The sequence below is a fragment of the Zalophus californianus genome, chromosome 10 (assembly GCF_009762305.2).
Source record: "Zalophus californianus isolate mZalCal1 chromosome 10, mZalCal1.pri.v2, whole genome shotgun sequence".
Taxonomy (NCBI): Eukaryota; Metazoa; Chordata; class Mammalia; order Carnivora; family Otariidae; genus Zalophus; species Zalophus californianus.
Window position 1 is genome coordinate 63,063,505 of NC_045604.1, and position 12,882 is coordinate 63,076,386.

Below are 12,882 nucleotides of genomic sequence, written 5' to 3' on the forward strand. Positions count from 1 at the left end.
CAGAAGATAAGAGATGGCAGAATGGATTTAACAACAAAATGATCAAAATATGCACTGTCTACAAAAGACTTACTTTAGAGCCAAAGACACAAATATGTTGAAACTGAAAGGATGGAATATTCATACATACATAACCAAAAGAGAGCAGAGGTGGCTATTTCGTTATCAGACAAAAAAATATATTTTTTAAGTTACCAAAGACGAAAATATGACATTATGTATTTAATAAAAGGCTCAATCCAGCAACAAATAACAATTATAAACATTTATGTACCTAATAACCAACCATCAAAATGTACGAAGCAAACATAAGACAGAATTAAAATGAGAAATAGATAGTTCTACACTAACAGTTGGAGACTTCAATACCCTACTCACAATAATGAGACAGAACAGCCAGACAGAAGAAGGAAATAGAGGACTTAACACAATAAACGAACTAGATCCAGCAGACACACGACACACACAGAACACTTTACCCAACAACAGATTACACATTTTTTTCAAGTGCACGTGGAAAATTCTCCAGGATACACCATATGTTAGGCTACAAATTAAGTCTCAGTAGATTTAAAAAGATAGATATCATACCAAGTATCTTCTCTACCAGCAATGGGATGAAGTTTGAAATCAGAAACAGAAAGAAAACTGGAAAATTGGGGCGCCTGGGTGGCTCAGTCGGTGAAGCAGCTGCCTTCAGCTCAGGTCATGATCCCAGGGTCCTGGGATCGAGTCCCGCATCGGGCTCTCTGTTCAGTGGGGAGCCTGCTTCTCCCTCTCCCTCTGCCTGCTGCTTCCCCTGCTTGTGCTCCCTCACTCTCTGTCAAATAAATAAATAAAATCTTAAAAAAAAAAAAGAAAACTGGAAAATTTACAAATTTATAGTAATTAAAATAGAGTCTTAATGGATCAAAGGCAAAATCACAAGGAAAATTAAATTAGAAAACACTGAGAGAAGAATGAAAAGAAAAATCTAATATACCAAAATTTATGGGATACATCAAAAGCAGTGCTAAGTGGGAAATTATAGTCTTAGATGCTTACATTTAAAAAGAAGAAAGATCTTGGGGTGCCTAGGTGGCTCGTTCAGTTGGTTAAGCAACTGACTCTTGATTTCATCTCAGGTCATGATCTCAGGGTCCTGGGATCAAGCTCCCTGTCAGGCTCGTGCTGAGCATGGAGCCTGCTTAAGAAAGATTCTCTCCCTCTCCCTCTGCCCGCCCCTCCGCCCCAAGTCGCAATGCTTTCTCTCTCTGTCTCTCTCTCTCTCTCTCAGAAGAAGAAAGAAGGAGGAGGAGGAGGGGGAGGAGGAGGGGGAAGACAGATCTCAAATCCACAACCTAACTTTACAACTTCAGGACGAAAAGAATAAGCTAAAGCTAAAGCTAGAAGGAAGAAAATAATAAGGAAGGAAATAATAATGATTAGAGCAGAGATAAAAGAGAAAATAGAAAAACAGAGAAAACTCAATGAAAGTAAAAGCTGGTTCTTTGAAAAGATAAAATTATCAAACCTTTAGTTAGACCGAATAGAATAAATGCATAAAGAATGAGGGAAATAGAAAATACCATTAGTACACCACGGGATAACTGTTGTAGACTAGATCCACTGATGGAAATTAAAATGAGTGGGCAAAAGTTTAAGAAAAAAAAAAAAAACCTGCAAGTGTCAGAGTATTGCCCCTAAAAGAGTCATTAATTACAATGGGAAAAATGCTAACTCTACAGTGGAAAAACCTGGTGGACAATGCTTTAATCAACCGATCAGTGTTAACGTCAACAGTATTAAAGTACGTGGACACCATCTGGTCCCCGATATGAGGCTCTGTGATGGGCACATCAGGACTCAAACCCCAGGTCTTGTTAGACTCTAAAACATTATACCGTTAATCATTTTAATATGAGCAGACATATTTTCTTTCAAGAAACAGATAAATGGACTTGTTGGTGAAAATCAAGGGTAGTACACCAAGCCGGATATGCTATCACTTGTAAAATATACCCAGTTCTGTAGAGTTACTCATTAAAGTATAATTAACTAGTAAGGGAAGACAGGCTCCAAGTGAGCTAATGTAGAAGAGAAAAAGCAGAATAGAAATGGTATTTACTGATGCTTGACACATGGTAGATGGGAAGAGTAATAATAATAACAAATATAGCGATAATATATTTTTCATTTAATACTAGTTTAATCTTAATTCAATTTTATTTATGGCAAATGCTATTACACTTATTCATTCACTTAATCCTGACGACAGTTTTATGAGATAGGCACTACATTATTCCCCATTTTGCAAAAGAGGAAACAAAGGCCTAAAAAGTGGAGTGGTTTGTTTGGGATCATCTAGGAAGTGGCGCTATGTGTCAGGTACTATGCCAAATACTTTACGAATCCTAACCCTCAATATTCCCGTCCAGAAATACCTTTTCTTAAAAAAATTTTAATTTAAATTTGATTTAGTTAAAATACACTGTATTAACAGTTTCAGAGGTAGAATTCAGTGATTCATCAGTTGCATACAACATCCAGGGCTCATTCTTTCAAGTGATTGTTTTTCATTTTAACAAGTGAAATTTTGCAAACGAAAAATGCAAGGCTCTGTTGGGCTACTTGACATGTTGCAGGACACTGAGCATGCATGGCCTCCACCTGGTGACAGCAGTTTCTCTTCACTGTGAATAAGCAAATATGCTCCCCCAAAACATTGCACATGTCTCTAAGGGAGCAGTACTCCCCCCAAAACTGGTTGTTAAAGGTCATGAGATGGTAAGATGCAAAGCTGGGACGTGAATCCAGGCCTGTGTGACTCCAAGGTCAGAGTTATTTCCAATACCAGACACGGATTTGTGTAAGGATTGAAATAAAAGCAAATGTACAAAGACAGAGGGAGGACGGCTTCACAAAGTGTGTGGAGCAATACACTCCAGATGAGGAAACTATACAGTTGACCCTGGAACATGTGTTTGAATGGCACGGGTCCACTTATACATGGATTTTTTTCAATAAATACAGTACAGTCCTATAAATGTATTTTCTGTTCTTTATGATTTTCTTAATTATATTTTCTTTTCTCTAACTTACTTCATTGTAAAAATACAGTATATAATAAGACATATGACATACAAAATATGTATTAGTTGACCGTTCATGATATCACGAAGGCTTCCAGTCAATGTTAGACTGTTAGTTAAATTTGGGGGGAGTCAAAAGTTACATGTGGACTTTCGACTGAGCAGGGAGTCACCCTTAACCCCCATGTTGTACAAGGGTCAATGTGGTTTGAAAGTTAAAGTAGTCCATAAAGTATACCAATAATATCACGTATCATTTGTTGAAATAAACGAAACATAAAGCGTGGACCAATTTGTAAAGTATATCAAATTTGTCTATTGAGGGAATTAGGATTCTGTTCAGAACTCTGAGTGAGAACTGGCATCATTAACATGTTAGTTATCTGTGTATGTCTAAGCTGAACAAAGTTACGGAGGTGGGAGTTAAGAGTTCCTGAAAGAATTTCAGAGACTACTATTTCTTTTAGTTTCATCATTCTTGTATTTTCAAATCTATTAAGGATGCTTTCCCATTCATCGTTATGTAAGCTGTATAATTTATGGGTGCAAATCATCTGTTATTTGAATTAGTTTTTTATTTAATAATAAAAAATTCAGAATGTTGGGGGAAATATCGAAAGGCAATACTAGTATAATTAGTGCTACAGGCCACAAAAACAGACAGTCAAAACATTCCTCCAAATACATATACATAGAATAAATATTTTTATCTCCTCAAGGGAACAAAATAGCTTTGGTATACAATGTTCAGATAATATTATAAACTTTTGAAATTTTTAACATTATAAATATTGATATACAGATACTGCTGCAACAGTAGCCTATAATCAACATTTTGGTTATTTAATGGAATTTCTACACTTCAGTCATGTGTATGCATGAACACACATGAGTGCATAACCATAAGCAAAAATTTAGTAATCAACTCTAGTAATCAATTACCTTTGCAATAATTACTTCTTTCTTCAGAATCTTCATAGCATAGTATTTCCCACTTGCCTTCTCTCGAACCAAAATAACTTTCCCAAAAGTGCCTTTACCTAGTAGTTTCAAATAGTCAAAATCATTCATTGTCTGAAAAATACAAATTAAAAAAATACAGTATGAAGTATTTGATGCAATTTATTTATAAAAAAATATAGGTATATGTTTGCAGTATCTACTCAAAAGCAAATTTTACCAATTTCTAAACACACTTAAATGACTAAGAATCAGACTGGCAACGGCTGCCTCACTAGCAATCATGGATACGAGAAATAATTTAAGCAATTCTCAGATACTGGAGACAATAATTCTGAACCTCAAATTCCTCAACTAGTCAAACTATCAGTCAAGTGTAGGGGCAAAAGGAAAACAATCATTTTCATTCACTTTCAAGGACTCAGGGTTTTTTTGGTTTTTTGTTTGTTTGTTTTACTGAAGTACAGTTGACATACAATGTTATATTAGTTTCAGGCGTACAGAATGATTCAACAGTTCCGTACACTGCTCAGTGCTCATCAAGATAAGCGTACTCTGAATCCCCTTCATCTATTTCACCCATCCGTCCCACCTGCCTTCTCTCTGCAACCACCAATTTGTTCTCTGTATTTAAGAGTCTGGTTTCTTTGGTCTCCTTTTTTCTTTGTTCATTTGTTCTGTTTCTTAAATTCCACATATGAGTGAAATCATACAGTGTTTCTCTTTCTCTGACTGATATTTCATTTAGTATTATGCTCTCTAGCTCCATCTATGTCATCGCAAATGGCAACGGCTTGTTCTTTTTTATGGCTGAGTAATAGTCCATTGTGTACATATACCACCTCTTCCTTACCCATTCACCTATCAGTGAACACTTGGGTTGCCTTCATACCCTAGTTATTATAAATAATGCTGCAATAAACATAGGGGTGTGCATATATATTTTCAAATCGTTGTTTTGTTTTCTTTAGGTTAAGTACCTATTAGTGGAATTACTGGATCAAATGGTAACTCTATTTTTAATTTTTTGAGGAACTTCCACATTGTTTTCCAAGGACTTAAGTTTTTCAGGGTTTAGTAGTGCCACTATCCCCAAACAACATGGTCATCAAAAATGTCCCCCACAAACATTTCCAAATACATCTAAGGGAGCAGTACCTTTCAGGGAAGCTATTTGAGAATGGACTCTAACAAAATTAGGATGAAATCCTACGAAGTGAAATATCGGTGTGTAAGAAATGTTGAAAATAACCCTGGAGCCCAGTAAGACGAAGTCTAAAAAGAAGCAGTACAACATCTGAGAAAGCAATTGCTGCAGTTCAGAATAGAAAGTCAGGGACGTCTAAGAATGCCTCTAATTATTCTGCCTGTTTTCAAGTTTCATTTCTCACTCCTAAGTCAGCTGATTTCCAGGATGTCGCCAAGCAGACCTGCTACTTGCTCTCTACAGCCCCCTTTATGCATGCTTTTCCTGTTCTATGAATGTCCTTCCACAAATTTCCACAATTTTGGTATTTGTTGTCCACAAATATAATGCCTTTTCCCCACTCAGCTTTTCATTTGTGTGGACTTGTCTCTCTTTTAATGCCTTTACTACCATTTTAATGGGCTTTTAAACAGAAGGGGAGATAACTGGGTATGCTCAGTTTATCATCTTAAATTTAAATTCAGTTCCGAGGGCTTTATGAATAACAAGTTAAGCATCTGGGTTTTTTCCTACAGATGATCAGAAGTTAGTAGAGACTTTTCTGCCATTTTATAACTGTATTTTTTCCTGTTTACCACCCATCCAAAGTAAATGTCAAGAATGTCTCAAATCAATGATCTCAGCTTCCACATTAAGAAATTGAACAAGAGCAAATTAAACTCAAGAGAAAGAGAAGAAAGGAAATAAAGGTCAGAGTAGAAATCAATTTAAAATTTTTTAAAAGAAAAAAAAGTAGAGGATATCATACTGGCTATGGACCAGGATAGCTGGTTCTTTGAGAAGATCAATAAGATTGATAAACCTCTAGCCAGACTGCTCAGGAAAATAAAGAAAGACACAAATGACCAACGTCAGGAATGAAAGAGCTGACATTACTACAGACTCTACAGACACTTTAAAAGGATCACATGGGAATACTATAAACAGCTTTATGCCCATAAAATCAACAATATACAAATATACATGAAATAAATAAATTCCCTGAAAGCCTCACATTATCAAAGCTTACTCAAACAGAAACAGGTAACTTGAAGAGCCCTATGACTACTATGAAAATTGAATTTGTGGTTAAAAAAAAAAAAAAAAAACTCTCAACAAAGAAAACTCTAGAGTGAGATGGTTTCACTGTTGAATTCTTTAAACATTTAAGGAAGAAATGATACCAATTCTATATAAACTCCTACAGAAAGTTGAGAAAAAAAGAATACTTCCCAATTCATCCTATGAGGCCATGATTACCCTGATTATCAAAACCAGACAAAAATATTACAAGAAAACTACAGACCAATATTCTTCGTATTTTGTAAAAATTCTAAAAATTTTAGAAACAGATGCCTATATTCACTTTCAACATTATCTGCTGCCTATAATTTTGAAAAATATTCCAAATGTCAAGTTATAATATCTTAACCATTCAATAATATCTCCAGTTCAAAAGACAAGGAGCAAACAGTATTAGGGAAAATGAAAAAGTACATTTATTAATTCAACTAAAAATCAAACATATGGCACTAAATATACAGAATAGAGTTAACAAGGTTAGTGTCATTTGAATAGCTGGTAGAATTAAAAAATTCTGTTTTCACTAATAGATTTTTAAAAACCAAGGAATACTGTATAACCCCAAAGCTATCTGTGCTAGGCAGTCTCCAACGATGGCTGCCACTAGTCCCTTAACTCCCTGTATGCACATGCCATTCTTCCCATGAAGAGGTGGACTCAACTTTCCCCCTCCCTGGGCTAGCCTTGTGTCCTGCTTTGAACACAGAATATGATCAAAGTGATACTATGCCAGTTCCAGATCCAGCCTTTAAATCTAGCAGCTTATGCTTTCACCCTCTTGGAAATGTCATAATTGAAAGCCAGCCTTCATGCTATAAGGAAAGATACCATGTACAAAGGGCCTGGATGATGAGACACCATATGCCAAGAGATCACATGGAGGAGAACCAAGAATCCAGAAACGTGAGAAAGGCTTTCTTGGATCTTCCAGATCAGCCTGCCTGCTAACTGAATGCAACTGCGTGAGAGATCCATGTGAGACCAGTGGAAGTGCCTACACAAACCACAGAATCATGAAAAGTAATATACTGTTACTCTTTTAAGACATGAAACCTGGGTAGTTTATTCCATGGCAATAATGAACTGAGAGACATTATTCTTATAATTAGGCTACAATGTTACTTTTTGCTCAAAGCTTCATTTAAACAGTACCCTCCTCAATTTGTATCTAAATGCACTGAAAAATGATACTTGCTGTGTCCTATTATTAAATATCATAGAAATGGAAACTGAATTCTTAGAGATAAAAGAAAGGAATTTATAAATTACTTTACGACATTTTCAGATGAAAAGCAATATGTAATTATAAAATATTGCTATATTCCTTAAGGACTGCAATTCTTAGAGAAAAGGAGGTTTAAAAAATATAATAGCCTTATCGTTAAATTTCACAGCTTCTATCAGTTTGACTGCCAACCTTAAAAGGGAATTTGCATGGAAACTAATATTAGTAAAAGCATCCTATGTGAAAATATCAGAAACAGATTTCATATCTATTTTGACAAAAACTTCAGCAAATTTAAAAAGTATCTTTGATACCAAATGCTCCTGTTCAGCATGGTACACAGAGTAATTATCTAGTCTTTACAAATGAAATGTAACCCATTACAAAATGTTTCCCTCTTTTAGATGGTATTAAGGGAAAAAATACAGTAAGATTTTAATAAAAGATGAGAGCACGGATCCTCTGCAGAAAAATCAATCCTCTAAAACCCAATCCCCCAAATTTATTAAGTAAATATTTTACATAGTTATATTCTTTCCTTCGCATAATCTCCAGCATGTCAACGCAGCTGTTTTAGGTTAAGAGATGCATGGGCATACATAACAAATGACACTATAGTATAAGAAGAAGGCTGATTATATAGTCCAAAATTTAGGTTAAAGAATATGAATATATAATTGAAGATGAATAAATTAGGCAGAACTTTGACTCCCATTTGGCTGTTGATCCTTTTATGCTGTGCTCCTTCACATACCTGACCCTATAGAGAATGGCCGCTTGGCAGACCAAGATTACGCACTTCTGGGTCCTTTGAAAGATCATCTTTTAGTTGAAACACAGAACAGCACATAAATCTGGTTATGAGGCTTCTGCCCTCTTTTCCACCACCCAGTGTCGTTCCTTAAGAGATTTTTCACCCTGTGCAGCAGATACTGGGTAATACTCTACCACTAAGAGAAGTAACCATGTGTCTGCTTGAGGCAAGAGAAAACAGCTCAGACAATTCTCAGCAGAGCTGACACAAGTAGTAGCCATTCCCCTCATTTTTGCTCATTTTTCCAAAAGTGAACAAAGAAGAAAATGTACGCTGTAAATTATGAGAAAGGCATTCTTATTTCAGAGTATCTGTGTTTACAGTCTGATATTAAAAATAATCTGACTTCTGCAATTCTTTCTATGATACCTGATACACATATACTACTAAAGGATGTAGTACTAGGGAACTAGGGAAGTGATAGCACTATTTTACCCTTTTTAACCAAGTTGTTAGGGCCATCACAAAAAGAGTGGTACTGAGGTTCTGCCTTTTTCTACACTCTTTGTCATTTTAAAAAGGGTTTTATACTATCTCACTTAAAATGAAACAAAAGAGGGGTGCCTGGATGGCCCAACTAGTTGAGTGTACGACTCTGGATTCCAGCTCAGGTCATGACCTCTGGGTCGTGAGATCGAGCCCCTAGTCGGGCTCCATGCTCAGTGAGGAGTCTGCTTGAGATTGTCCCTCTCCCTCTGCCCCTGCCCCTGCTCACCCGCTCCCTCTCTCCCTCCCTCTCAATCAATCAATCAATAAAATCTTTTTAAAATCTTTTTAAAAAATGAAATAAAAAAGAAAAATGGAAATCAGGTATAGGTCAAATAAGACAATGAATCCTCCTCTTTTCAAAATACTTCTGACCATATCAATTTTTAATTTTTGAGACCCAGTTTCAGTGAGAGATTTCTTAAAGAATCTGCTTTAAAAACCTCACCTTCTATCACTATTCTGTAAATTAAAATTTTACTGATTTTCCCAAGAGTATACCAATATAAAATGAAATTAACTGAAACACAAAGTACAACATCTTGACATAAATATTTTGAGAAACAAGGACAATCATAAGAGAATATCTGTATAATTTTGTTCTCTAATATAACTTGGTCATGTAATGAGTATAATAATTATAGTGATTATAAAGGTTCACGTTATATCAATCAATAATAAGAAATAAGTTGCACACTGAAGTAATACAGTGTATAATTAAAAGTCCTTACATGTTTGAACAAGATTATTTAACTTATCTGAATGTCAGATGAATCACCTGCAAAATGGGGTAATAATGGTACCTACACCTCATATGGTTTTTGTGAGGATTAAATGAGATAATACGTATTGCTCAGAGCATAGCACAGAATAAACTTAAAATAAATGTTTACAAGTGATAATTAGTGAAGGTGATGAATTCTAAAATAATCCACACTGGTAACGATGAAGAGAAGAAACTGCACTGTGCTTTTATAATGATTGATGACCAGCCTTAACAGAAAAAAAAAAAAAATCCTCCATACTTTTGCATTTTTATATCTTTGAAAATGTTTGTCTCTCTTCATTCAAAATTTTTTCTGGTAAATAATTTCCATATTCATTTCTAAATTCTCTCATCCATCAGTAAGAATATTTCTACTTAGGATATTATAAACTCCCCACTTTCAACATGTAACTGCCTCAACAGCAGCTTATGACTCTCAGTTATTAAGCAGAGTTCTAGGAATTTCAGTTAAAAAGAGTATAACTGGGGCGCCTGGGTGGCTCAGTCATTAAGCGTCTGCCTTCGGCACGGGTCATGGTCCCAGGGTCCTGGGATAGAGCCCTGCATCGGGCTCCCTGCTCCGCGGGAAGCCCACTTCTCCCTCTCCTGCTCCCCCTGCTTGTGTTCCTGCTCTCGCTGTGTCTCTCTCTGTGTCAAATAAATAAATAAAATCTTAAAAAAAAAAAAAAAGAGAGAGTATAACTGGCATACCTTGCTACTGGATGGGGTAGTGGAGAATCAAAAGGACAAGATTCATTGGGACCTGATTTTAAATCTAAGAGCTCAGTCACATGTTACATTCATTGTGTACATGTGCACACAGACATCCAAAAGCAGCTTTCTTATCTCTGAGTAGGTGAGTAAAGCTGGACTGTTTCTCTGTTTTTGTTTTTTGCAATGACTGAAGAACAAGGGGGTGTTAAGTTGGCTTAAAGGAGGGATTTGTTTCAACTAACAAATAGAGGATTAGTCTCTAATGAAGGCACAGAATTCTCAGACAGCTGACCAAGATCAAACAAAGAATATTATTATAATTAGAACAGAGATTTCAGATAAGGAGAGAGTAATTAACAAACTCTAGGTTGTGATGGTATGACTTCATCAAGCTCACGTGTTTAGCACTTGGAAAAAGGAGGATTTGAACTCAAGCAGTCTAACTCCAACGAGCTCTTAATCATTATGCTAAGACCAAATTACATGGGTAATCACATAAAGACTAGTGTTTTCCTACATGAAGATTAAATTTATAATTCATTATAACAAGTACATTCTAACATAATAAATGGCATGTTCATTTACTTTGACCACTTAGATCTTTAGATTAATCTTAAAATACCATTTTCATACAAAGAAGTTGTTTTTTAATTTTCTTTTTTTTAAGAAGATTTATTTACTTATTTGAGAGAGAGAACAAGCAGGAGGAGAGGGAGAGAGAGAATCTAAAGCAGACTCCCCGCTGAGCACAGAGCCCAATGAGGGGCTCGATCCCAGGACCCTGAGACCATGACCTGAGCCAAAATCAAGAGTCGGACGCTTAAGTGACTAAGCCACCCAGGCACCCAGCTTTTTAATTTTCTATAGCAATGAAAACGTAATTTGTAATTCCATCAATATGTAAATTGGCATTTATTAATCTGGAGCACTCAGGGAAGGAAAACACTCTTCCCTCACTGGCTCGGGAGCAAGCCATTAAAATAAAAAGCTATTATTTCGCAGACTATTCACTTTCCTGCTGATATTAGTGAGGCTGGGGCATCAGGTAGGAAGCACATCAGAACCATTTCTGCTTCTGCTTTGAGCACACAAAATACCAAATGGAAAATGACCAAATCATTAGGGAAAACATTATTCCCAAGCTCTAAAATGGTATTAAAAACAGTAAGAAAAAAATGCAAATTATAAATCAGCACAATGGCACTTCAGTTAACAAATACCCCCGAAGGCCTATCGGCTGTCAATGTTAAGTGCCGAACCATGAAAATGAGGTGACGTTTAAATTACTTGGTCTTAACAATGACAGGTATTTCAGATTTACCAGGATAAACACCACCCACACCTATATATTTGCATAACGTAAGATCATCAGCCAACACTTCCTGCAAATGGCAATTTTTAGCATATTTCTTCCACACACATACACCGTGTTGAGTAGGGAATAAATTACTATTTGCTACCTTTCTTTTATGATGGGTTGTGGAAGCATCCATCTCCTCCTCCCCTATATTATCAATTTGTGAAGTTGGACTACAATTCATTCTCTCCTCTTCTTGTCTCTGAAGTCTGTCTGCTACAGCCTGAATAGCTTCTGTCCACTCTTCCCTATAAAAACAAGTACAGTTTCCCATTAATAAAGAATGGTAAATGATTCAATTATTTCCCTTTCATAAAATATGACATCAACACAACTAAAGTCTATTCCAGGATAATATACACACACATATGTAAATATAACCTCCCACCCTTACTCAAAGGTGAAATTAATCCCAAAAGCATTTAACATTACAGACCTTACAATTGTAGGAGCATTTATTTAAGAGTAGAAGAAAAAAGAAGGAAAGGATTATAAGAAAATTCAGTTAAAACCCTTTAAAAGTACAGTTCAATTTTATTACCTATCCACATCTTACCTATAAAGTAAATTGACCCCCCAAAGCTTGCTGTCCCTTACAAAACTTTTTTTGTCTAGCCATTGTTAAATTCATCATTGACATAGTCAAGATCTTTACTGTGGTCCAAAAGAAGTTCCAAGAAAAGGTTTTCAAAGCCAAGGCCTTTCACTGTTCCCAAATCACAGATAAGTTAAAAAAATGTCATAGTTTGTAGGTAAAATAGTTAAGTCTCAGGAGCACTGGGTGAAATGTGTATTATCAGATCAAGAATCATTCATTTCCATATAAATTTTTAAATCAGCGTGTGTTAAAGTCTGTTAGAATTTTGAGTGGAATTGTATTAAATCTATGGATCAATTTGGGGTAGATTACTATCTGAAAGACTTAAATTTTCCACTCCCTAAAGATAGTATAGTCTTCATTTACTTAGGTCTTTAATCTCCCAATACAACCTTTGGGATTTTCTGTGAAAATGTCTTGCATATTTTACATTTATTCAGAAGTATTTTATTTTTTAAAAATTATTTTTTCATTGAAGTACAGTTGACATACAGTATTACATTAATTTCAGGTGTACAACATAGTTATTCAACCCTTACATGCACTATGAAATGCTCACCACATAAATGTAATTACCCTCTGTCATCATACAAAGTTATTACAATATTATTGACTATATGTG

General features: G+C 35.5%; 1 protein-coding gene across 6 annotated transcripts in view; it reads right to left on the minus strand.

Moving 5' to 3' along the window:
- AKT3 (AKT serine/threonine kinase 3) overlaps nt 1–12,882 on the minus strand; it is a 316,918-nt gene that overhangs the window by 129,809 nt on the left and 174,227 nt on the right. For 4 of the 6 annotated variants that reach the window (XM_027610409.2, XM_027610408.2, XM_027610411.2 and 1 more), the window contains exons 5-6: nt 11,766–11,910; nt 4,014–4,145 (exon numbers count right to left, since the gene is read on the minus strand). In XM_027610409.2, coding sequence (XP_027466210.1) covers nt 4,014–4,145; nt 11,766–11,910 — 277 coding nt within the window. The remainder of the gene's footprint in view (nt 1–4,013; nt 4,146–11,765; nt 11,911–12,882) is intronic. The other 2 variants (XM_027610413.2, XM_027610412.2) reach the window with 1 other exon arrangement.